General features: G+C 36.1%; 1 protein-coding gene across 1 annotated transcript in view; it reads left to right on the forward strand.

Annotated features, from left to right (window-relative positions):
- The window catches only part of CYP7B1 (cytochrome P450 family 7 subfamily B member 1), a 174,505-nt gene that overhangs the window by 136,970 nt on the left and 10,311 nt on the right, over positions 1-27,224 (forward strand). The window contains exons 2-4 of the mRNA XM_090282828.1: positions 11,332-11,468; positions 18,550-19,137; positions 19,597-19,803. Of these exons, the coding sequence (XP_090138954.1) occupies positions 11,332-11,468; positions 18,550-19,137; positions 19,597-19,803 (932 nt within the window). The remainder of the gene's footprint in view (positions 1-11,331; positions 11,469-18,549; positions 19,138-19,596; positions 19,804-27,224) is intronic.

A 27,224-nucleotide genomic window follows, 5' to 3' on the forward strand; every position in this document is an offset into this window, starting at 1 on the left:
TTGCTGGTTCTAGCTTTAAGAATTTTGACACCACAAATTCTTCACTACACTTGATTGTCACTTTGCAACAAATAATGCATCTGTATGAGTTGGTATTGAAGACTTTAAAACTTTCTGAGACTCAGATGTCCTCATCTTTTCTTTTGTCTCAGCTGCCAAACTTTGGGTCCCGTACTATACTTTCATCAACCAGAGTTATTAAAAAAAACAAACACTACCCTAGACTAAGATTCATATCAGAGGTTTCCAGAGATACCTCTTAGAATCTGGAGATGGAGAACAGTATCCATGGGTTGTAGACTTTGAAACCCTTTAGCTACCACGCTCTGGCTGGTATCAAGTGGCTCATTTTGTTTCCAGAGAATTAATGTTGTTTCCAAAAATTAGCTCTCATATGGCTCATTCAGGTAACCAGTGTTGAATATGGAAATTAGATTTTTGTTCATACAAGTTTATTACATTATAGTTTATGAATCACAGTGGCTACGTGCCAGACTCCCTTTTAAGCTAAGCAGCCTCTTTGCTGTGTTATTCCAGCTGAGTCTTTTATTTGAAGTGTTTCTTCATCTTGGCTCATTTAGCCACAAACAGAAGTTGCCCTATGGGAGATAACATCTTCTGTTTATTTACTTTTTAGGATTATCACCTCTGGGCTTATTGCAAGTGCAAAACATATCAGAAAAGAAAAATTTGATTTCCAAAAGTCAGGACTTCCTTAACCCTGAATGTACCTGACTTTCCTTGGATACTGTGGTGCAGAGAGATGAAATCATTAGCTTGTCTTTGATCATTTGTGTTGCATTGTGGCCATGTGACTTTGGGTGACTTATTTTACTTCTCTGATTCTCTTTTCTTATTTGCAAAACACATGATGAGTCTCGCAAAACTCGTAGTCTCCAGACTGTTCTCCTTATGGAATTCTGCAGAAGTCATATGGATTGTTCCAGCAAATCATTAAAGAAGATATTCTTGTTTAGAAAATATGAAAATAAAAATTTATTTTTTTCTTATATAGAAATGGTATGGAAATTGCCAATAGCACCTAAGTTTAAACCTAATGCTTTAGTTCTGTTAAGTCATTAAAATGACTAGGTCCCCTTCCAATAAATTATGGTGAAGTCCACCAGCCCCACCGACACATGCACAGTCTTATTTTCAAATGTGAAAGGAAGCTAAGGATTGTGGGACATTGGGAAAAGAAAACTTCCATTATGAAAGAGAGGAACCCTAACAAAGATACCGGGGCGGGGGCAGGAGTAGGATACCTGGGGGAAATAGATGATTAAGGGACAGGAAAAAAACCCCATAGAACTATGTTTAACACTCAAAGAGAGATCGAAAGAAGAAATCACCTTCATAAAACAAGAATGGAATGCAATTTGTGTAAGTATAATCAGGCAGCACAAAAGAACTCTTAGAAATTAGATATCTAAGGGTAGAAATAAAATAATATGTGACAGGAATAAAATCAAGAAAGTGTCTCATTAAATGGAGCAAAAGAAGATTTGACAGAAAATAGGAGAGGAGCTATGTGGTAATTACAAGACTATGTCTGATTGTGTTTAGAGAGATTTTATTACTGAAAGAGCTTAATAAGAATCAGTGATGGACGCATAAAAAACAAGACAAACGCACAAACAAAGCCATTGAACACTACTTAAGCAATGATTATAGCGTAAACACTGAAAACCAATTTCATAAATCAAGTGGGCAGTTGCGTGCACAAGGGAGTAGCATAAGCAAAATAAATTTTAAGAGTTATGTTTAAAATATGTAAAAGATTATCTTTAATAGAATTTTAAGATCTTCAGACCTCAGTGATTTCTGTGTACACACATGGTGCCCTTTCTTCTATGTTCCATGTTCTAATATTAATGATGATAGATTTCCTGAAGTCACTCCTTTTATGCAGTGACTTAAAATCACCAGCTAAAGGTAGAAACCAGTCTTTGGAAAATAATAGTATTTCCCTTTTGAAAAGCCCTCTAACTTGTAATAAAATCAAAATGTTGCCTTTCTCAGTGCCATGTGCTGTGTTACAAATGTAGAGGTACTACTACCTTATCCTATGTTAATAGTTTATCCAAATTAAAATGTGGTTAAGAATTATTACATTATGAAGCAGATGTGACATATGGTCCTCAGGCTTCTTAGCTCCCCACCTCAGCAAACCTAGTACCCTTTAATTCTTTCCCTGTAGTTCTGATAAGCTGTGTTTGCTTATTTTAGTGTGCCTTTTAAAATTTGAAACTGTTTCTTTAATGACTTGGGTTGATGAAATGTTGTCTGATAAGTTCAGTTTGCATTTATATATTGTTGGCATTGAGCTCTGTGTTGTCATTTCCAAGGCTTTCTGGCTTAGTCCTTTGTTATAATTTAGTTTCCACAAAACTGCGGGTTCTGATCTTTGATTAAACATTCAAAATCAAATGATTTAATCCAATGTAAGAAATGACAAGTTAATGGAATTGATATCTTTTCCATGGAGTACAATCAAATCCTGTCTGTAAAATAAATTAGCAACTGATCATCTCAGAATTACAAATTCAGTTGCATGGTTTTCTATTTTAATTAAGGAGTTGAAATAACTTTCAATTACAAATCGATTTCCCTCTTTTAGAATTGTCAGAGCTGTTTACACATTCTTGACTGGTTTTCTCCTTATATCCAGAGTTCTTGGGAACCAATTTTGTTTCTTATAATGTGTTCTCTCAGAGAACACAAATCCTGAAAAGTTGTTAATTTCTTTCAAAGTAGGAAGGTGATTCTGGTGTCCCATTTCCTGACCAGCAAATCACATATGGGAGCCCTAAATGAAAATCTAAATTAGTCAAAGAAAGGAAACATGAAATCAAATGAAAAAATCTTTTTAAAAAGGTGCTTTATTGAAAACTTTTAGAAGAGAGAGATGAGAGAACCATTATTGGATGTGCATCTTTGGTTACCCTATGTAGTGATACGGAGATTACAATAGGAATAAGAAGAATAGTAGCTAACATTTTGAGGCTTACTATGTGCAAGTCATTACCTTCAGTTTTTTTGCAGGCAGCAAATTAATTCTCACATGAGGAAAGCAAGATAGAATATTTATTTTACAGATGAGGAACCTGAGGCACAGAAAGGTTCAATAAACTGGGCCAAAGTCACCAAGCTGGGATAGCTGGCAGAGCCTGAAATTTGTGTCATGCCATGTGGCAAGACTAATCAGGAAGCTATTGCAGCAAAGTATGTGAGAATGGTGAAAGTCTGAACTATGCCATACTAATCCAGGGTCAAGTTCATAAAGAAATGTACTCCAGTGATGTGGTCATTGATTGTGAGGCCTGCTGGAGACTAAATTAAATTTTAACTGATAGCATTTTAAAAATATGCCTTGACATTATTTTCCTAGTGCCAATGTAAGTATCTTAGTGTGTGTGTGTCTTTGTTTGTTTGTTTTTTTAAAGTTCAATCATAGACTTTTCCAGGTGAAATCTTACATGGGTGTGTTTTGGCTTCTTATCCACAGAAGCATTTACAAATCACTCATTTAATCAAGACATTAGTATAAATCTGCTAATGGAATTGAGTTTACAAGGCACATTCTACAGACAAAGCTTTGCTTGGATTACACAATAGCAGAGATGAACTGATGGCTAAAGACTGAACTGCAATATGGTTTGCAGAGTTATGTTTTAGGGTGTGAGGATATATTTAGTCATGTCCATACTGGTTTTGCCCTAATGGAATGCCAATAATGGAAAATTTGTGACCATTCAGTAGTGCTTGCTTTTACTTTGCCATTACATTTGATGCCTTGATCGAAAGTGCTTGAACCGTGCCTATCTTTGCTACTGGGAAGTTAAATCAAGTTTTTAAGCCTGTTGCCATCCTGAGAAAGCCAAAACATTTCAGGAATACGAACCATATTTATGTCCTACAAAGTTAACAGACCTTTCTAGGATAGTACGAAAGTTGCCAAAGAGCAGAGTTAAATCATTGAGAGACTTGAAAAGTGGCATTTTTATCCAGAGATTTTTGTGTTTATTCTTTGTGAGGCCAAGGCTGTAAACACCAGATGCCAATCACACAGCACCCGTGGATTTGCCAGGTTACAGGACTGGGAGAAAAATGAAGGTTAAGTGCAGGGGACAGTAGAAATTACTTATGGTAATGAATTATATTATTTTTCTAGACAGAGTTGGATTAATGTTCATCCTGAAAAGAGATTACAGTAAGTCTGATTCTTGCCGTAAACAAATATTAAGCAGATCATTTATGTTAAACATGTGAATTGAGAGTCCTAAAGAATATATGATGTATCATATACAAGGGGGAAAATTTAACCTGTTCCTTAACTGTACACACGGGATGCCCTGGGGTTTCATGAAGGAGCAGAAACATCGTGTCCTGTGTTGCAAGCCTTCTTCCTCCAAATGGAGCCTTGAGAGATGATCGGGGACCTTAGTGTCACAGCCCAGCAGCTACACCCCCAAATTCTGAAGAGCACCCCTCCCTGCCATGGCTGTCACAGAAATCAACTCTGCCTGCCTCCTTAGCATGTCCCCTAGACTCTGATGGAAGTAGTGGGGCATCCTGGGTAACACCGTGTGTCCGTACTTGTACACGTACACAGTCAGACCCCCAGTGTCTGTTCTTCGTTTTTGAAGTGTGGGTGGGGTGGGTTCTGCTTGTCCTTATGGTAAATCTCAGGCGGTTGCACTCATTTTTAGAACGAGCCTTAGATTCATTTGTACAGTGTATTTTTTGCCATCATCTACTTTTTAGAAGACAGTGCCTTCTGTACATGGCTTTCATGTTAACACTAAAATAGCATTTTTCAAAATTTCAAAAACAACAATGCACCAAGAAGGACACATCATTTCTGTGGGATTCTTTCCAAAAATGTTACAAGCTCAATCTAATCATGATAAACCATCATATACCCCAAACTGAAGGACATTCTACAAAATAAATAGTAAGTACTCTCTGAAATCAGTATGATTGTGTCATGCAAATTAGAAGATACCAATAACCAAACCCCCAGAATGTCATCAACTAGATGTAAGAACCATTAATATGGTAAAGTATACCAGACCTTTCTCTTTACATTTATACTCACATACTTTTTTAAGAAAAATAAAATAATGATATGGGTCTGTGGGTTCATAACTGTTTATTCACTTAAAAGTATATTGTGACTGAATTTCTCTGAGAAGTAAATGTTGATGGACTCTGTGTCACACAGCGCCCCCGCGGTGCCTGTCTGTGGATAAGGATTCGGGGCAGAACATCTTCACACCACGCCATTGCCTTTCCCCACCCCTCCGCATGGGGGAGTTCATGGAAACCATCGGCTCGGTCCACCAGGGTCCTCATTGTCCAAGTGGCTCCGTGTAAGCCTTTGTCTTCATCTTCATGAGCTGAAGATTAGCTCTCAAGTGCCTCTGTTGTTACTGAGGATAACATGTATCTTGAGGAGGCTTTCACATTCTATGGACAAAGAGAAAGGAATAGGGTATATTCTGCTCCCCCTGCTCCCCTGGCTCTGTAAAGTTCTATCCATCAACAGGTGAGAATCCTCTGACCAGTGTATGTGACTCGCAGGCCCCACACATCCAGCTCGGGGATCTCTTACTTTGGGCCCTAGAGAGACTTTCGGGGCAATATAAGGGGGCTACCACACAGGTACCCAGCTTATTGCCAAAGGTAAACCCAAAGTCTTCAGCGTTGATGTTCAGGTCAGCATCTGAGAGCAGATTTTTTGCCTTTAGGCAGACAATATCCTTCTGATTGCAATACTGTACAGCAGACACTGTCTGGCAGAATCTGCCTGGTGTGCCTTTCTGTTTCATGCTGCAGTAGCCTACACCTCCTCCACCAGCACACTCCATGACAAGGTAGAGTGTTTCCTCAGCCTTCAGCATGCCAAGTAATTTCACGATGTCGGAGTGTCCAAGGCTTTCGTTATTTTGACTTCATAGGATATTCCCAGAGCCTGGAGTTCTGCTGACTTGCTAACGCCATGGCCACTTCTTTCCCCAACCTCGAAGTGTTATGAAAAAACAGACCTTGATTTGAAGTCCTTTCTGTCTCTCACCTGTCTCAGCTGCTCTTCAACTGGCCCAACTTCTCCATTGCTGAGGTCGCTATAACCTTTGCTATCTAAGTACTTTTATTTTTACAAATATTTTAAATAAACATGTCTGAAATTTCTATCCTACATGGGGTGGGAAGTCCAAGTCCCCTTTCAGTGCCCACAGGGTTCTTTGTGGAGCAGGACGAGGAGCTGCTGTTTCTCTGTATCCCAGTCTGCCTCTAAGTTTTGTCTCTTGCTGGTGCAGTGTCTGACCCTTTCCCTCAACCCAACAGGGTCTCTAAGCTAGACACCACCCTAAGTCCTCTCTTTATGCACCTGCCTCTGCCATAAGCTTATGTGGTGTGAGCAACAGACTTTTGTGAATGTTTTCAGATTTTAAAAAATGTCATGGGGCTCCCAGGCCAGCCAACAACTTCTTAGAGTTGGAGATTGGCCATTTCTCTCCCTATAAGCTCCCTCCCATCCCAGTTAGTCCTGTCATTGTCCTTCTCACAGAGTCCCAGCTTTCCATGATGTGGGCACACTATTTTGTCACTTGTGCATCCATTATTTTCTTCATTTCCCTTGTTCTTTAACTCCAAACCCACACATTTCTGTTTATATCTTGTGCAGAGAAATTGTATTATCTTTTAGACCAGGTCATGCCCAGAGAACCTTATCATAGCCAAACACACCCAGTGAAAGGTTTCTTCTTAATAGAGATAGTTCTTTTCTTGAGAAGGTCAGCTTTTTGCATGGTGTCTTTTTGCCTGCTTACATGAAGTGATCCCATCCATGTGTATCTGGGCACTTACCTTCACTTCACTGGTAATTTAAAGGATGGAGAGGTTCTTCCTTCTAACCTGAGCAACTCCATCAAAGGCAGGATGCACAGGGAGGGCTGACAAATGAAACCACTCAGGCAGAAAATGGGCGAGCAAAACCACTTACATGCAACTGCTTACAATATCTGAATAACAGGGAAAACTAATCCTGTTCTGTGTACCAGCTACTTTGAAATAATCTAGCCTGAACAGTAGTCCTCTAAGGTATATGTTATGATTATCATTTTCAGATGAAACTGAGCATCTATATAGCTAGTGTACTGAATTTAAAATTCCCCAGTATGAGTCAGATGTACAGAAATGTGACTTCATAACTGAATTCAAATTTCTCATGAGCCACTATATCTGCTGATGGCAGAAAACACTAAATATTTTCAGTGAAAAGCAGCTCAGTCACTTGTAGTTTAAAACTTAGTCTCTTTTGTATAAATATTAAAAGAGATTTATGATTCCCTCTTCCTGTTCCTTCCTGTTGATCTGGTGAGTCCTGTTGCACAGATATTCACATTAATTGTCTTTGGTGTCCCGGGGTTGCCTCCCGGCTAGGGCTTTCCACCCGCTCCTCCATCTTTGCATCCATTACTGAGGTGCCCACAGTTGGTTGTAACTCCCACCTAGTTTCCCAGCTAAGTAATACATGTGGTCCTGCACTTCCTTGGACCCAACTGGGATCTCATGGAGGATGCTCCAGCCAAGAGTCAGCCAGGCCCTCCACCGACTCCTCCTCTTTTGGGATCTTTCAGCCACAGCCTTGCAAAGATGTCTCCTCTTCCTAGTATCCTGGAGAGCATGTGGATTCTCAGTTATCAAGAGTTGTAGGAACACTTTAGGTAACCTCATACCCACATTGGAGCCAAGGAAGAGTGGAGAAATAATGAGAGTTATATCAAGAATACAGTTCTAAGAAGCACTGTGAGACAAATTCCATTTTCTTATTAAGTAACTTCCAAAGTAACTAAAAAAAAAAAAAAAAATAGAAGAGTAGCTTCAAAAGTTTCTTGCTCAACAACAGTTTTATTCAAAAGGTCAGAATTATAATCAAATATTGCAATGTACATCAGTTGTATAGTTTCTGAAATTTTAACCACACACACAAAAAGAAAACCTTCACTAATCAGAAAAAAGTTTAATTATTAATGCACTATCACAGATATTAGGTGACCTCATGTAAATATATTACACCTTTAAAAAACTTTTAATCAACACATATCTTTATTATTTTTCGGAATTGATTTGCATGTGTAAAGATTGCTCACCACTTACGTAGGAGGTGGTTACAATAACTTGGACTCCTATTAGTCTAGAATGATCACAGAAAATATGGAAAATAAAAAATGACTTTTACAAGTATAGATTGCTGTGGATAATACTGGGCTTTAAATGTCTATGGGAACCATGTGTTATAGGCCACTAGCCAAGTCTTTTATATATTTGTTTAACTAAAGGTGTAGCATAAAGATGAACTTCAAATATTATTAGAAACCAAGAATTTTATGTTGATTCATTCTTTTTAATTTTAGATGCTTCTTTTTAACCAAAGAAAAAATGTCTTAAATTTCTTTTCTATTTTATATACACATCTTATTTACTTAGATTGTTCTCCACTGTTTACTTCTATATAAATTTGGACCATACTTGAAACTTGAAACTTCGAGATATGGCCCATAACTTGTATGGAAGAAATTGAGAGCAGTGATGCAATGGTTTATGCATAGAAGTTGGTTTTAATCATTGAAAAACTTTGTAAGCTCTCATTTGTGTAATTTGTGAGATGTATCCTCATAGTCTCTTAAACAGTAAAGAGGATATTTGAGAAAGTGTACATTGTTTAAGTGGAATTAAAGGGAGAATAGACCTTTTTTTTTTTTTTTTTTAAATTTTCTGTTTGTGTTTGTTTTTGTTACCCAGCATTGCTTCAGGACCTATCCGTTTCAAGGGGTGGATGGAATTTGATCATTCCCAACTAGCATTAGGCATTCTATTCCCTCACTCAGCAGTGGCCAATGGGTATTTTATTTTCAAAGTCACAGAGTCATAGAGAGACAAACAGAAGTATTTGTAGTGTGCCAGATGTAGTGTGCCAGACCCAGTCCTGGATCATTATGATGCTAGCCTTTCTCCCTAAATAGTATTTTACAAATATACTAATGAAGACAGATTTCTGTTATCTGTCTTCAATGGGTCATAAGTTGAACTAGCACTGTATTTTTTCCTGAAAATAAGTAAAGTTGTGACATGGTGTTTAATAGTTTTAAGCTATTGCTGCCAAAATGAACACAGCTGTAAGAAATGATGACCCTCTCATCTTTGTAACAATAAAATGGCCTCCTAATGTGTTTTCCTAACTCTGGATGTTGTTACTAATGCCCTGGATTTCTGAGCTCCATCTTTTCCCCCAGCAGAAACCTGGTGAAGAATAGTTCTTCTTAAAAAGATTTTATTTATTTATTTTTATAGAAGAAAAGAGGCGGGGGGAAGAGAGGGAGAAAAACATCAATGTGAGAGAAAAACGCTGATCTGTTGCCTTTGTGCCCTGACTGGGACCATATCCACAACCCAGGTATGTGCTCTAACTGGGAATTGGTCCTGCGACCTTTTGCTTTGCAGGACAATGCCTAACTGAGCCACCCTGGTCAGGGCAAAGAATACAGTTTTTGACCGAATAACAGAACATAGAGGATGGAATCAGTTACATTAAATTACAATATGACAAAAAGCCTTTGAAAATCTTTGTCACAATGCAACATTCACACAACATTAAACAAAACAGTAAGTGTAGACCAAGGAGGAGTTAATACACTGAGAGGAAATTTTGTGAACTAGATAACCTGCAAATCTTGTAAAGGTCATTATTGATGCCTGCAAGATATGGCAGTTGCTAACTTGGGGATCCTGCTGTACAATCATGTGTAAGCTCTTCTTGTTTAATCTTTTGATATAAAAGTAACTGTTACAATATTTTCCTGGTACACTTATATTTCTCAAAAAAAAGCAAGTCTCTATTGCCAAAGATTATATTCAGGAAAATAATGGGGAAAGCGCTGACGAATAAGATACATTTCTATGTAGTGTTTCTTGTCTTTCTCTTTCTAAGTATATGTATTTAAACGGCATCATAGATTTTGTAAATTTTTATAAAGATAAATTGTCTTCATCCTGGCTGGGCTGCTCAGTTGGTTGGAGCATCCTGCTGTACACCAAAGGGTTAAAGGTTTGATTCCCAGTCAGGGTACCTATGGGCAGCAACTGATCCATGTTTCTCTCATATTGCTCTTTCTCTCTCCCCCTTCCTCTCTCTCTAAAATCAATAAACATATCCTCAGGTAAGGATTTAAAAAAATAATAATAAATTTCTTTTCTTAAAACAGAAAGCAAAGTTGTAATACCTAGTTTCTTTATGTCAATCACACTCCAGGTTTTCGTTTGTTTGTTTGTTTTAGCTTTTTTTTTTTTCCTGAAAGACCTTATGTTTGATTTTCAAGTTTAATTCCACCCTGTTGGGCTGTGGGAAGATAAAAGCTTCTGATAGAGTTAATCTAGCTACATGAAAGTCCATGTTGCGTATGATCATAATCTTGATGTTTGATTAGATCTGAGCTAGTAATATCTTGTGATTAATCAAAATGGGTTGCATTGCATGGAGTATGTCATCTTCACAGATGGGAGAGAGAATTATCAGAGTTCTCTTGAATATTTGTTTTAATCCCTTTTAGGATAAAATGCCTTTGATTTTTTTTTTTTTTTTAATATAAATCAGATTGAGTTCCCCAAACAAATGACTAAGAAGAAATTTTGAATTCCAATTTTGCTAGGACTATAGGTCATAAAAGAAGAAACTTATTTTTAAACTCACAGTATTTCAACATTTCTTTGAACATGCTTCATGTGTTTCAAAAAGTTGTAAAATTTAACAAATATTTCTATTTATTATAGTTTGAATAAAAATGTTAATAAAAGAATATAATGAAATATACTTCGTGGGAATGATGTTGAGGTTTTTATTGTTCTTCACAGCATAAATCTTTTTTCAAGATTATTAATTGCCCCTTTTCTAATTATGTAATTCCAGTCTAATTCAGACTTGATAACGAAGCTTTACTTTGACCACTAAAATACCCGATGTCTAACATGCAGAAGGCAACAAAAGCTCTCAAACCCAAAATGTTAACTAAATGTATCTGTCATTTTAGCCAGCCATTTGGGCCTTGCAACACATAATTTCTTTAAAAAGTTGCTCACCAAATGTCTACCCCAGAGCCACACAGACTAGAGACTCATTAAGTATATTTCTATGATTATGTAGGAATCGTTGAATAAAACAATCACAGAAAGCTATGCAACTCATCTAACCCACTTAGAGACTGGATTAATAACACATATATTAAAGTAAGAATGATTTAATTTGTTTAACTTTTTTTTTTCTTACAGGAGACCTGGTGAGCCTCCATTGATAAAAGGCTGGCTTCCTTACTTTGGACTGGCCCTGAACTTACGAAGAGATCCCATAGGTTTCATGAAAACTCTTCAAAAGCAACATGGTGACACTTTCACTCTTCTCCTTGGGGGTAAGCAGCACTTTATATATCATAATTTCTCACTTGTTCTTTAATGTCAGTATATTTTTCTCTAGGCAAAATATGGAATCTTTGTACAGTATTGTTTTATTTGTAGAGCTACTACAAAAGAAAACTATGTTCTTGAGTATAGTAACCCTCACATTAAAAACCAAATTATAAACACTCTTGAGGGAATCTAGGAAACCCGACTCTCCTGCCATCACTTGTTATTATAGTTTGGTTTGGTTTGGTTTTCATGGTTTAAAAAAGGCTACAATGTATTAATGGCCTTTATTTTATAGAGCAGTTTTAGGTTTACAGAAAATTGATCAGGTATTACAGAGTTCCCACATGTCCTTCTCCCCCCACCCCCGACCATAGTTTCCCCTATTATTAACATCTTATATCAACACTTCTTACAACTGATGAGCCCATGTCGAAACATTATTAAACATCCATGGTTTACATTAGGGTCTGCTTTCTGTGGTGTACAGTTCTTTGAATTTTGACAAATGCATAATGTTATGCATCCAGCATTACGGTGTCACACAGAATTGTTTTCGCTGCCCTCAAAACCCCTTGCGTTCCACATATTCATTCCTTTTCCCCTCCCCGAGCCCCCGGCAACCACTGATCTGGGATGTATTTTTAATTTGAAAATGTTCTTTATCTTTCTACTTTAATAACATATTTACAAAGCAGGATCAAAGAAACACAGCAAGTTTACTCTATACCCCAACCTCATAGGGCTAAGAAAAGGAGCTAGAATGTTCTTAGTTCATCCTCCTTTAAAGCTTGTGCTGTCCATATACATCCCTATCTATTGCTGCATAACAAACCTCCCACAGATTTAATGCCTTAAAACAACAACTGGTCTGCCAGAGTCTGGTGTGGCTTGAGTCATCTGGCTGCTTGATTAGGGGTAGATGCTCTGTGCTGGCCTTATTTATGTGCCTGGCAGCACCTCCTTGTCCACATGCCGTTTCATCCTCAAAACAACATCCTCACTATGTCAGCTAGTGTTTCAAGAGGGTAGGAGGAAAAGTTGCAAGGCCTCTTGATGTTACAAAAGCTCACTTCCACCACTTGCCATCAGTCAGATCAAGTTGCAGGCCAGCACAGATTCAAAGGCAGGGAATTAGAGGCCACCTCTTCCTGGGCTGAGTGGCTGTCGCACTGCCAAGGAACACATGTAGAGACAGCAGAAATTTACTGAGGCCATTTTTGCATAGAGTCTTACACATCAGCTAACTATCCCCTTTCTTGATTTTTGTCTACCCTGTCTATGCTCCAGAAAGCTGATCTCTACAGTCTAGATTCTCCACACTCCTTTGCCCTCTGACTTCTGATTGCGCGTGCTGGTGAGAGAGGGCAGGTGTGTTCCAGCTTCCCATCTCTCACTGGGCTCTGGTAACACAGTTCACACTCCTTCCTAAAGGAATTGAAGACCTCGGGTATGACCTCACTCAGATCCCCACATATCTATCAAATGTACCATGTCTCACAACTGTTCTTAACACCTATTCTCCAATTTCAGTGAATATTCAAGACAATCCAGGTACCTGTTTCCATGATCCTTGCTTATTCCTTTTTCTGGGCTGGCGTTTTATTGTGTATTTCTCTCTCTTGAGTCCTCACCCATCTCTTATAACCATGCTTAAGCTTCTGCTATATTCTCCGCCTAGTCACTTCTCACTTCTTTTTCTTTTCTTTGGCATCCAGATTTTTCAAGAGTTATCCATATTTGTTGCTTCTAGTTGCTTAACTCCTAGACACCTCCTAACCGTAACCAACCTTCAGCTTTCTGAGCTCAGTTATGGGCCTTCACCCGGCTAGACCGCTCTACTTGGTTTGACAACATCGATCCCTCATTCCTTCCTGAAACACTCTATTTCTTCACTCTCATGACACTGCACCTTCTGGTTCTTCCTCCAACTCAGAGTATTTCTCATCTTGGTCATCTTTAGGCATGCCAGTTTTCTTTGCTCAACCCCTTTTATTTTCCTCTTACCAGCCTTAGAATTTTATGTTCTATTCCTAAGGAATTTGGGTGATTTCTTCTTACTGTAATTACTTTTCTGAGTATCAGAGGCAACCTTTTGTACACAGAACAACTTCATTTCACCACTACCATTTTAATGTAATTGGGAGAAAATCAGCATGGTTGAGTTCTCACATGAGCAGGCAATATTCGATTCATCACAACTTCCTCCTTCACTTGGCAGCTGGCAAGTCTTTTCCAAAAGTAATTGTATGTACTCTGATTGCAGAAAAATTGAAATGGAAAAACTCCATGCATCTTAGGTAGAGAGAAATTATAGTATGTAAACATAATCCTCACAAGGGTTCCGAAAGTCTGGGCTTCACCTACCTCTTCAGCCTCTTCTCTTGCTACTGCTTGTCTTGTGTTTAATGCACCATTAGCACACCAAATGGTTTGAAATGTCCTCCTCACACACCAGGCCCTTTTGTGCCACTGCATTTTCTCTTGCTGTTTATTCTGCCAGAATGATGTTCTTCTCTTTTTGAGTCTTCCTCAAAAGGGGGCTGACATCATTATCTGGGGCCATAGTCACATATCACTCCCCACCCAAAGCCTTCACTGACCACTGCCCCCTTCCATGTCATGCTGATGCTTCTTCTCCAGGCTCCAATTACTCCCAGTATCATGTCTGTCATAGAATTTAATAAATTCTCAATCTATTGCTAATTCACTTGTCAATTTCCCATCATTATTTTCTAGCTCCTCTATTGCCAACATTTAGTCCAGAGTTCAGCACTGATTGATTCACAATAAATAATTGATGAGGGATTTCTCAATACCTTAGAGCTGATGAAATACTTACTAGAATACAATTAAAGGCCGTAGCTGGTTCTTCTATTCTAAATGATCTGTTCATTGTACAAAACTATATTCTTCACTTAAAAAAAAGTCACTTTAAAAAAATTCAAGCTTATGTTCTATTGAGTAGATACAACACATTATTGAAATTTTAGTTTTCCTTTTTAAATGCACTATACAGAAATAACCTAAGATGACTAAGCAGAAACTTGAGGCAGATTTGAATCATTGTACTCATTATTCAAAAAAATAAACAAACAAAAAGAAAACACAATTTCTTCTGACACTTGATGTCTTAGTTTTAGATACTGAGAAGCTTGCTGAATTTCTTATATCTAAATCATTTGACCATGATGATATTTTTAAACTCAACAGTAGACAACCACATTTGAATATGTACTACTACTTTCTGGCTTCTTGCTAGACTTTGAATAAATTCAAGATATCCTATTAACATATGTAATTCTAATGATCAGTTTGCAAAATACCTCATTTGGAAAATGTGAAATGAGGAAGTTTTCCACCCTTGTCCCATAACACAATTTCAGTGAGTAATGTTCTTATATGATGAGCAAATGATTGCCGTCCCAAAAAGTCTCAAGGGACATGGATGTCATCTTAATCAACAAATTAAAAGGTACATCTTTTCATGAGAAATCACGTAAATTCAAGACCTGTCGTAGAAACTTGTTCTCTAATTGGTTTTGTGTGGTGGTGCAACCGACTCATTTTCCCTAGATGTCATCCTGGGGAAGCAGCCAGTGAAATCTCCCTAATAAGACGGGGAGTGTGGTCAGCCTCATAAAATAAAACGTCGGTTAATAGTCCACTCTTCCAACTAATATTTTCAACTTGAGATTTAAAAAAAAATCTATTGAAGAACCAACTAAACATGGAGATTGAAAGCTTATTATTCTGGGAAATTTCTTTAAAATTCAAATTTATTTCAGATTTGTTGCCTAGACATTTCTATTCCAAATAGTCAAATGATTGTCCTGAATACCCATAGCTGTGTCTCTCTAAAGCACCACATATCTGAAAGAAAAGCATCAAAACTCCATTTATGATGATTCAGAGGCCAACTTCTTATGTGTATAAGACATTAGTGCAAGTTATGTAAGTTTTTTTCTGACATTTACTGATGTGCTCTGCATCATGTAGCTTCACCTTCATGAAAGAAGTAATTTTAAAGGAAGTGAAAAGGCTGGTGAGTCAGTAAAGGATCATGCACAGGTTCTATAGGAATGTTAGAGTTAATATCTTAAGGCCCAGACAGCTCCTAAAAAGGGAAGAGAATGAAATTATTGGCAAAGAAAACATTAAAAAATTTGACCCTACTTCAAATTCAAATATACTGCTCACAAGCATGACATATATATATATACACACATACATATAATCAAAAGAAAGCCTCATTTTGACATTTTTATTTTAGACAAATGCCAATTCTGAAATTCTTTAAGTCAATTATTTTATGTCAACTGTTGACACCATTCTTTCCTTTTTTAAAAATATGACAAAGGCTATTGTTTCTACCTTGTGATCTTTGTGAACTAGGCAACTTGCCTGTTGACACTAGGTATTCATTTACATAAAATTACAGTAGAGGAAAAGTTAATTTTGCTCCAAGAATCCATAGCCTTCAGAATAACTTCTCAGATTTCCTTTGTTAGGAAATTTCAATTCATTTTATGAATGTATATGTGTTTTTCTAACTGTCTGATTAAAAATTACAAAGAAACTCTGCTTTTGCATCTCACATTAGCAGATGGTGGACAGATGGTTTAAATTAATATTAATTTTGGAAAACTTAGTTTAAATTGTTTATACTGAAGATTAGAAGTTGGAAAGCCAGCTAACATCTCCAGGGTTATTAGTACTTCCAATTGCACTTGAAAAGCAAAATCCAGGAATCAAAACATCCACTTTTAAAGAAATCCACATCTTACTCAGAAAGAGATAAAGCGCAATGCCTTGATGTGGAAGAAAATTAAAATAAAAATGGGATAGAGAAAATACAGATCCTGAAATTTAAAGAGCATTGAAAACAGAATTTTATCTATAAACAAATTGCTTTAAACTGATCAGTAATGATTTTTACATCAAAAAGCCTATATGCAACAACTGCTTCTACTTTTAAAAATATTAATAATTGCTTGCTATCCAGAGTGTTTTTCCACATTTAGCTTTTATTCTTTTTATTTGAGATTAACCTTATAGTCTTCCGTAAATCCTTACCCCCAAAGAGAGAGAGAGGAAGAGGGAATAAATATGTGTTTGTGGTGAATTACAGACAAAAGCTCTAACCAGCATACAGCCTGTACTGCAGGAGGCCAGCTCATGCTGTCATGGCTGAATATAGTTTTGTCTTTCCACTTATATTTTGATGATTTTAGAAAATTGATAGGAAAATTTTCAAAATATACTCTAAAAAGTATGTGTTTTACAAACTGAACCTTTTATACATTCTCTGAACTTCAGTGACAAATTTAAAATAACCCTAAAGATATTTAGTAAAATCCTTTCATTTAGTGAAAGAAGAAAAGTAGGAATCACCACTTGTGAAAACACACAGCTCTGCCTAAAATTATGCCTTTTGCAAAATAAGAAAATCAATTTTTTTCAATTATTTGTCAGGCAGATGCTGGCAATTTTATTTAATTAAGCTGTTATGGTAAAGCAGGTGTCAGAAAATATGCCCAAGTCCTGTTGAGTCCTTTTTCCTCTCCCCAGGGTGAAAAAATATTGAGTTTATTTTGTAGATGCAGCTTTGGGATCTGACCAGAATGAGTAGTCATTCCTAGCTTTCCTGTCATTCCAAGATTGGCCCACCTTATTAAGTAAATCAAGGGGAAATAGAGTGAGTAAAATTTAAGTCATATGATTTATTTTTAGAAAACAATCATAGCACATGTATCCCCCTGTATATTAAAAACTTAAATTATGTTTTAAAATTGTAAAACAAAAGAAAACATTTATCTTGTTTCTAGGATTAGGTTGAAAATTATTCAAAACTTTATCCCAAATCTTGTACCAAATTAAAGTTGTGTGATACTTTTGGAGTAACCACAAATAACAAGTGAGAAATTGTTCATCTCAGAAAGCTACACAAACATACATGCACACACACAGAAAAATGTTATGGTTAAGGAGAAAGTATAGATAATCCTATATACTTCAAGGTGTAATTATTTGTTCATTTTCTAGAAGACAATAAATAAGCATTAAAATGTGTAGGAGCATCTAAACTTCATGTGTGTACTTGGGAAGGACTTATAAAATGCTATTATTGAATAATACCCACAGATTTTATATAATTAGAAGGAGCAATCAAACAGTACTGGAGTACTCTAAGCCTGATGAATCACAATCAAGAAGAAATCTGTATTTTTTAACCAGCACCTTAAGTCTTTTAATTGAGTGAGGCTGGACAACACTGATGTATGAAGACCAACCACTTTCTGCCTTACACCGCTGCTATATCAGTATCCATATAATACAATGTTTTCCTTACATCTTCATAGCTCAAGAGGAAAGAGATTCCCACCAAGTGTTTGGATTTCAATAAAAGTTGCATGAATGTAAGAATGAATGAATGAATGAAGTCTTGTTTGGAGTCCTGTTTTAGTATGTGACCTCGGATATGTTACTAAATTTCCCTGAGCCACTGTTTTCTCTCTATAAAAATGAGAATTCTGGCCTTTTGTGATTTGTTATTAGCGTTGAGTTAGGCATTCATTTGTAAGTACCTCCTTCATACCACACCTTTATTTATTTGGGTTAAATTATTGTATCCAGCCAAAGCTAAGATGATACCAACTATGAAAAAGCTATTTATAGAGTGTAAATAATCAGTAATGGAATAGCATCTCCCTAGTTTGATTTGTTACATTTTGTTTGTGTAATTGGAGCAAAAATATGAGAAGTGTTTAAGTCAAGGAATTCTAAGACTATTTTAAGGATAATTTAAATATTTAAGTACTTAGTTAAAATAAAATTTGAAGAGTACACTACCTTTTTTTTAATTCATTAAGAATTTCAGAATATTTAACTTCAAGCTTCTCGAGTTTTTCTTACTATCTTCCATTTTAAAAGGAAACATGTAGTAATGAAATGGATTTTTATTAAATTTTGCACCTTTCTAGATGTTCGTTACTAAGATTTAATTTTCATTAAAATATTTTCAAATTTTGGGGAGGGGCCTGTTTGTTTTGCTACCTGATAAGCTCATGTTCTCATTTCTTTTAGGAAAATACATAACATTTATTCTGGACCCTTACCAGTTCCAGTTAGTAATGAAAAATCACAAATTAAGCTTTCAAGAGTTTTCAAACAGTCTATTAAAGAAAGCATTTTCCATCCAAAAGATGATGGCCAATGATGACCTGAACAATGAGCTTCATGACTGCTATCAACTTTTACAAGGGAAATCTTTGGACATACTCTTGGAAAACGTAATGCAGAACCTACAACAAGTTTTTGAACCCCAGCTATTTAAAACCACAAACTGGAACACGACACACCTGTTGGCATTCTGCAGCTCAGTAATATTTGAGACTACATTTACAACCATCTATGGAAAATTTATCGCTGGTGATAGGAAAAAATTTATTACTGAACTTAAAGATGATTTTTTAAAATTTGATGCCAAATTCATAAATTTAATATCAGACATACCCATTGGGTTTCTAGGAAATGTCAAGTCTATTCAACAGAATCTTATAAAACGCCTGACCTCAGAAAACTTGGCTAAGATACAGGGATGGTCAGAAGTTGTTCAAGTGAGGCAAGATATCCTGGAGAAATACTATACTTTCAAGGACTTCGAAATAGGAGGTAAGAAACTTCTGAATGATTACTTGTCTAAAATAGAATAATTTACAATAGACCTTTGAAATAAAAAGACAAAATGGCGACCTTGAAAATTTTTATGCTCTTTCTAATTGGCTAATGATAAAATGTTTTACTCTGAAACAACCCTCTGTGATAATTGATTTTTTTTTTTTTCTGAGGTGGTAAAACAAGATACTTAATGGTGATAATGAGAAAGAGTATAACTAAGCTGCATTTTTTCCTCTTATCTCACCCCCCATCCTCCCGGCACACACACACACACATTACATTTTAAACTATTCTCATTAAGCAGAAAATTAGACTTCAGAAGCCTATTGGTCCTCATTAGCATGCACTGATCCTTGGCTGGGTCTGTGTCCTAACATCTTTTAATTAGCACACTGCAAATCTAATCAGTGTAATAAACGCTATTAATCTTCCTTTTCACTTATTTTCTCCCAGCACATCATTTAGGTTTTCTCTGGGCCTCTGTGGCAAACACTATTCCAACCATGTTCTGGGCGATCTATTACCTTCTGCGGCACCCAGAAGCTATGGCAGTGCTGCGTGACGAAATTGACCATTTGCTGCAGTCAACAGGTCAAAAGCAAGGGTCTGGATTTTCCATCCACATCACCAGAGAACAGTTGGACAGCCTGGTCTACCTAGGTAATTTATTTTTATCTGTTATGAAGAAAAGAAGGTTACTTCTCTGCAAACTCAGTTTATCACTCAAAGCTATTTACCAAGAGGTGGAGGACGCAGCTGCTTAATTGACATAATAACACCCATTTACATCAATTATAAATTATGTAGTTTATAGCTGTAGATACTCTTGCTGCATGTAAACACTAAGGCCTAGGTAATTAACTATGCAAGGTATGCAAAAGACTAGACCAAAGCTTTGCAATTATTTGGAAAAAAAGTTTCTGCCTATTAAGTCATTTGATTCTGGGCATCTGTTGGCATGCTAATGCTTTCCCAACACTGCTGTTCTATCTTGTCAAGAAAGGTATTTGGGGCTTGAAAAAGAATGTATTTCAGAAATGAAACTTATGTGCAAAATGTATTTATTCTACCCTAAAATGGTGTCTGTATTTTCATGCAGCGTTAGGATGTTTTATACAGCTTGGAGCGCATGATTCTGAAAACTGTAGTACAAGTGATTTCCACTGGAAAGTTGTGATTTAAACACACTTGGTGGGGGAGGAAGAAAAAGGAAGGGAGAAAGGGAGGGCAAAGAAAAAGCAACAACCACAAATTACTTCATGTGAAATGTCAATATTTATAAACTATTCCCTGACTCATCAGATATGCATGGTCACTATGTTAAATACATTTTAGGTTAGGAGTGACTAAGTTGTTTTTCTGTTTCTACATACACCTGTATACCTGTGACACCTGCTTTCAGTGAAAGCATATTTCATTCTCCTTTACTGGTTTTGATAAGACCACCTATGACTATGTAATAAACTTTAATTCCCAAAGTTAAATTCCATATCAACAAGTCATCCTCTATTCCTTTTGCAGACATTTCATCCTATGCTATCTTTTACTATACGGTAGTCCAAGCCTCTTTGGGCAAATGCAGGAGTCTTTATATATCTCCATTCTTTCATTCCCTTAACAATGTAGGAAAGCATTTTAACCCATGTTGGTCTCATTTTTTATCTTTTAAATAGGTTCCAGGTTTTTTGGTGGGAACTTCTATACACAAAGGCCCTGTAGGTCTTGTCCACCAGTTGGCCTTAAGAAGAATGGCCCAAGAGATAGTTCCCACTGGTTAAGGTAAAACCCATCAGAAGCAATAGCTGGAAGCTGACCTTGTATTGACAGTGGGCTAATCTGTTGAGTCAGTTAGGAAAAATGTGTCACCTTGTAGTTGGCTGTTTTTAGCATGTATTATCAAAGTAATTTATATTTATTTGGTGAAAGAAAATAATCCCACATTATTAAAATACAAATATTATTTAATTTTTCGTTTGAGAATTATTGAAGAACAAATGCACAAAATTTGCATAAAGTTCTGCATAGTTGCCTTTACAGGGATATGCAGTATTTTCTGAGTAGAAGATGCATGGTTGTGAAGATCAAGGTTGCATTGCCCATATACTCAATTGCACTTTATGAATCAGATGAGAAATAAAGCAAGTAAACTTCCAGGAATATATGTTTATATTCCATAGACAGTTATTACTCTTAAATTTAGTTGAAATTCATCAACTTTCCTTTTACTCAACTTCCCATTATTGAAAGAAAGGATCATTTTTAAATTGTGGTGTTAAAAGAGAAAAGTGTAAATTTATTTGATCGAAAGAAATGTGTCCATTCAAGTCCACAGCTAGAGCTATAAATTTTCATCCTTGGAGTGCTCATAAATTTACAGCTCACTGACCATCAACAAATGAACAACAACAACCCCACGTGAGTGAGTGTAGATCCACCTGGATAAAGGCAATGCTTGCTGTCATCTGGAAAGTGGACCTCTGTTTATTACAACCTCAGTTACAAGCAGAGGCCAGCTAACATTCATTACAAGAACTTAATCTTCTAGAAAATACTGTGTATTTTTTCTTTCATTAGATAGACTATTTTATGCAGAGTGGAGCAAATTTTTATATGACTCAATAACAACAGATAACCTCTGCATCTAGTCATAGCTCAACTGTATTTCTGTATATCAAAAGAGTGAACTATATGTACAAAAGGCAAGATTTATAGAATTAAATATTTGCACAGTGTACCATATGGTATGAGTGTATGTGCTTCCTCTTCTCATCTTCTTTAGGAAAGAGTTCTATGTATTCTAAGTTCAATTTATTTTTAAATATATATTTGAATTTTTATCATTATAAAAAAAATCACAAGGATTAAATGAATACTGCATTTTTTTAAAACCAGGACAGAGAATTTTGTTATTAGTAAAGCAGAGGGATAGGAGATTATTTTTTACAGAGATACTGCATGTCAGCATATATATATTATACAGCAAGGTTGAAAAAAAAAGCTAGAATGCCATAGGAAAGGGTGTCTTATTGCTGAACAAAAATAACTTCTTTATAGAGTGGTCGAGAAGAAGACAGAGCCCAGTGGGGAAGACATGATGCAAATCATTGTGTGTATCTTCCTGGCATTCCTGGCTCAAGCCTGTAGGCCTCAAATGTATCAAATTTCCTCTGATGTCAATATGCACCTAATGTCAGCAGAGGTTAAAATGTGCAGCATAGATTAGGCTTTTATATATCAAGCCCAAAGCAATCATCTGCTTTAAGAGGTTGTAATGGACTTATGATTTTATCCAATGCTCTTGGAAATCTTTCTTTAAAGCCATTCTACCTTTTGCTTAAAGAAAAACACAACTTTATATTTTAATATATTTATGTAACTGATAAAGATTCAGCTTATCATGACCTCACTAAAATGTTATATCAATTTAGTAGAGGTCTCTACCATTAAATTTAAATTTAAAATAAGTTGGTAAATACAGTAAGGTTCAGATAACAGTAACTTGGGGCTTAAATCTCAATAGAAAGAGTTGTTGAACAAATGGAAAGTTGAAAAACTTTAAAAGTAAACTGTAATGTGAGCAGAAGCTCTCAAAGTTGAGTCATACTCCTTACTTCAAGGTTTACCAAAATAATGTATGTGAATAACCTAATAAATGTTATCTATTATTACCACCAAAACAATATTAAACTTCTATTTCATCCCTACAGTGTTTATATTGTTTTCTTTATCTTCAAGTATTTGTGAACCAAGGTGGTATCAAATTCACATGTACTTGACCCTGCAGGAAGGCACTTTCTGCATAGCACACATCAAAAAAGCAACTGTACTCTAAGTAAGAACATAAGGCAAAGTGGATTATAACTCCTAAACTGCTCAGGTGAATTGCCAGCAATTACGTGTCCTGAAAATGAGAAAAGTTGCAAATGTGATTCAGATCAGGGATATTGGAATAAAAGGAGGTGCTATAAAACTAGGGTTTAGCAAAATTTGTAATACTTTTTAAAAAAGAGATAGAATGTTATAGTAACTCGAATTATGAGCTTTGCTGTGATTCTTTGGTAAAATTCTGTACAAGACTTATAAGCCCCCCACCCTTTTTTGTCAGTAGCTGGAAGGGGACAGAAAGGAATGATTAGTTGGAAAAAATAAAAATTAACGACAAATAACAGTGATTATTAGGCATAGTCCATATTAAAATTATTAATGGTTTCAACATTTCAAAGCAACTTATGGACTTATATTGTTTTATGTGATCTTCATCAAGATACTGTGGGACTGGGGCAGCTATTAATTTTTCATTATTTTTACAGATGAGAAAATTTGGGGTGGGGTATATAAGGGGACTAAATAGTAATGGAAAAATTATAATAAAGATGAAAAAGAAAATTCTCAGGGTGCTAAGATTATGGAGGAAAAGGAGACAGGCAGGACTTTAACCTGGGCTTTCAGTCTACACCCAGGCTTTTCCCCTCAGATTTCTCTGGTACCGGAATCATTGGAGTCCTTTGTCATTGTCCAAACTGAAAAGGAAGAGGAATTCTTTGTATCATGATTCAACAAAGCCAGCCATAATAATCACACGGACAAGATCTGAAATGTGGGCTAGATGATGATATTTTTAATTTTGGATGAGACATTAAGAATTACAGTGTTAATAATTATTTTACTATGTGGCAGGCACATATATTAACTTATTTAACTCTCAAGTATTATTTTTAATTATTGGGTAACAAGGTTCAGAAAGACTAGTTAACCGTTCCAGATCATACAACTAGGTAGTGGTGGAGCCAGAAATTGATGCTAGGTCAGTCTAACTTAGTGTTAACCTATGAACACTGTCACCTTATGGAAAAATGCTCTAGAGACTAGAGGTTCACATCAGAATTTTGTGGGTTTTTTTTTTTAATGAAAATAATTTTTTCATTTTGGAATAGTTTCAGACCTACAGAAAAGTTTCTAAGAAAACAGAATTTCCTTATATCCCTGACACACATTTTCCCTTATTATTAACATCTTAGTGTGCTATATTGGCACAATTGTGGGTGTTATTTTAAAAAATAAAACTTATTTAGTAATGTAAAGTAATTGTGTATTTGAGAAATAAAAATTGTACATAATTTAGACAACAATAGTAAAGTTTATAAAAAATCCTCTCTTTCAGTGGAGATATATAGGAGTTATCAATTCTGCTGGAGCTGGGGTGAGAGATATCTTCCATAAAGGGGTACACCAGAAATAAGGTAGTGAAGTTTTTATATGTAATATAAGGAAACATTAGTTAAAAAGTGAAAAATACTGACTTGGATGTTTATCGAATTTCCAGCTCAGCACAAAGCTAAGAGGGTTAGATAATATAATAAATGCTGGAAGCAGGAGTTGAAAGGATTGAAAGGGAAATGTAATGAGAATGCAGATTATTGTATTTAGGTCTAAAAATCAACTGTGTAAGAATAGGATGAGAAAACGTGTGGCTGAGCAAAAAAGGTTGGAAGCTGTGGCTCTCAGCCTGGATTCCTCATTGGAATCATCGGAGAAGCTTCAAAAATACTCAAATCTGGTCCTACCCACAGAGGTTCTGATTTCAGTGGCCTGGGGTGCAGGCTGAGTGTTTTTAAAATTCTCCAGATGATTCTAATGTGCAAACAAGGTTTAAAAGCACGTATTTAAAAGTGTTCATTATTACATTGGTTTTGATTGCATTGGTATGGGATAGACCATTTTTAAAAAATTATTATTATTACTATTATTATTATTAAACCATCTTAGGTGACGCTAATGGACAGCCAGCACTGATAACCTCCAGGATAACAGAAAGTTTAAAACAAGTCAGTGGTAATATTATTTCAAAAATATGTTGTTCACCTGCTTCCAACAAAACATTAATAGACATATTATCTAGGGCAGAGAAACTAGTTTCTCTCTACTTTTCCAACTGAAGTAGCACACCTAGTTCTGCCACATTTTGATGGTACATTTACTAATTGAATTCATCTGTATGTCAAAAAAAGAAAAGCCATATCTTCTCTAACACACAATTTTAAAATGACACAGTAGTTATCTTTAAATATTTGTAAAGGGCTGTTATGTGAAAGAGAAATTAGAATTGTTTCCCTTTGGATTTTCTAAAGGGGAGAAATGAAAGGGAGGAAAATTTCAGCTCAGTACGAAAAATAACTTCCTACTAAAAGGGACTTACTGAATGCCATCATTGGAGATATCCAATTAGAAATTGTAACACTCTTCTGATTTTTTCCTACAATAATTTCCTCTCATCTTCTCTGGAACCTTGTATGCATGTAATAAGGCTGTAAGTACTTTTGAATGTAAATTTTTTGACACAAAATAATAATTTTAAGATTAATGCATAATGTCAAAAAAAAAAAAAGAAATTGTACAATATCTTCATTAGGATCTTAGGAAGCATACCTGTTTATATGTATCTTTCAACGGTGAATGACCTAGATTGCACTGGCCTTGAAGTTCAAATCCACGTGCTGTGTTCTCTTTCTTCCTACATATATGAGCTACCATTTCATACCAGCAGCAGTGGCCCAGTGCCTTGAGCAAGACCTGAATAAACGTCAATTGAATATACGAATGTTGACTTCACATGCCTATATTTTAGCAGTAAACCAATGAGGCAGAAACTTGGATGTGCTTATTTGTTTTTTGCATTGTAACATGCATTATTGATAGTCCTGTGCTGCTTCTGCACTTTAAATCTGCAGATGAGAATCATCTGTCAATTATTACAGCCAGAATTGAAATCTGAGGGCAAAAGAGAAAGTGTATGTGCCTTTTTCTACCACCATTTCTTTCATTTGCCCTTTTCCTTCACAGTTACATTGTAAAGCATCTTAGCACAACACATTCCTCAGTTTTTTACCTACAGTGGATACTGAATCAGAAAATTTTTATATCCTGAAGAGAATCAAATCTTCTCAGACAGGCAAAGAAGGCAGTGCAAGCTCTGAATTGTAAGCTGCTTGTGGGAATTCAGTAACCCAATTTCCTTGTGAGTACTGGTCGGTAAAGCTTAGTTATTAATAAAACACAGGCAGCCTTATGTGAATCACCATTGCAGTTGTTGGCACCTTACAGTGCCTGATGTAAATTATCCCCCAAATATTTGCATTCTTGATAGCCGTTTTTCTACAATGCATTTAATAAGTAGAGGGTCCTATTACCTGCTAAATGTTAGTATAAATTAACAATCCATTATGCAGAATAAGTTTTATAAAACATTTACAGATAAAAATCATGTTTAATTAAAATTAACTTGCATATGAAAGCCAAGTGCACTAATAATCACAATGACCTTTTATTACCTGCAGTCCCTTGTTTTGGCTGAAATGATTGACAGCTTGCTGTTTGACTACCATGTTGAATTTCAGCTGACAAGACTTTTCATTTTAACTCAATTTGCCCGCCTATCACAAGCTGGTGGCAGGCCAGACCCAAGTCACCCAGCTTTGCCTCAGCAGCTTGCTCTAGTTCTCATTAGTACGCATTTATTCAGTGGAAATTGGAAGACAAATGCTTGAAGGCATGTGAACTAAGTATAGCAAATTAGGTTTAAAGACTGAATATTTATAAGTATATGGAAAGTTTTTTTTTTTTTTTAATTCTAGAGCAAATTGAGAACTGAGTGCTAGCTTTGGCATAAACGAAATAAAGATAGAAGGGGGAAGGAAGATTCTAAGAATAACGATACTATAAGCTTTTTCTTTCCATTTTGGAAATATGTAAAATGCCTCTGACAACACCTTATCAAATACCAACCTGGCCGCTCTTTCGTGGCATGCTTGCACAATGAAGTTTAGCACCTCGTGCATGAGAAGTGTGTGTGTGGGGGGGGGGGGTATGAGGGTCATGTTCAATTGTTGCTTGGTTATCCCTTGGTATGTTTTAAATTGCCTTGTTTGTTCGGCACTAGCACAGAAACAGATGTTGCTCTCCCGTGCAGGATAATTTACTGTACCTCCTGGTGCCGCATGGAAGGCCTCCCAGGGCCCAGCTGGTCTGTCAGTGGCACTGGCTGGTGTCTGCTCAACTATGACAACTACAAGTAGAGGCTGCAA

Source organism: Furipterus horrens, unplaced genomic scaffold (genome assembly GCF_987537825.1).
Source record: "Furipterus horrens unplaced genomic scaffold, mFurHor1.1.pri manual_scaffold_7, whole genome shotgun sequence".
Taxonomy (NCBI): domain Eukaryota; kingdom Metazoa; phylum Chordata; class Mammalia; order Chiroptera; family Furipteridae; genus Furipterus; species Furipterus horrens.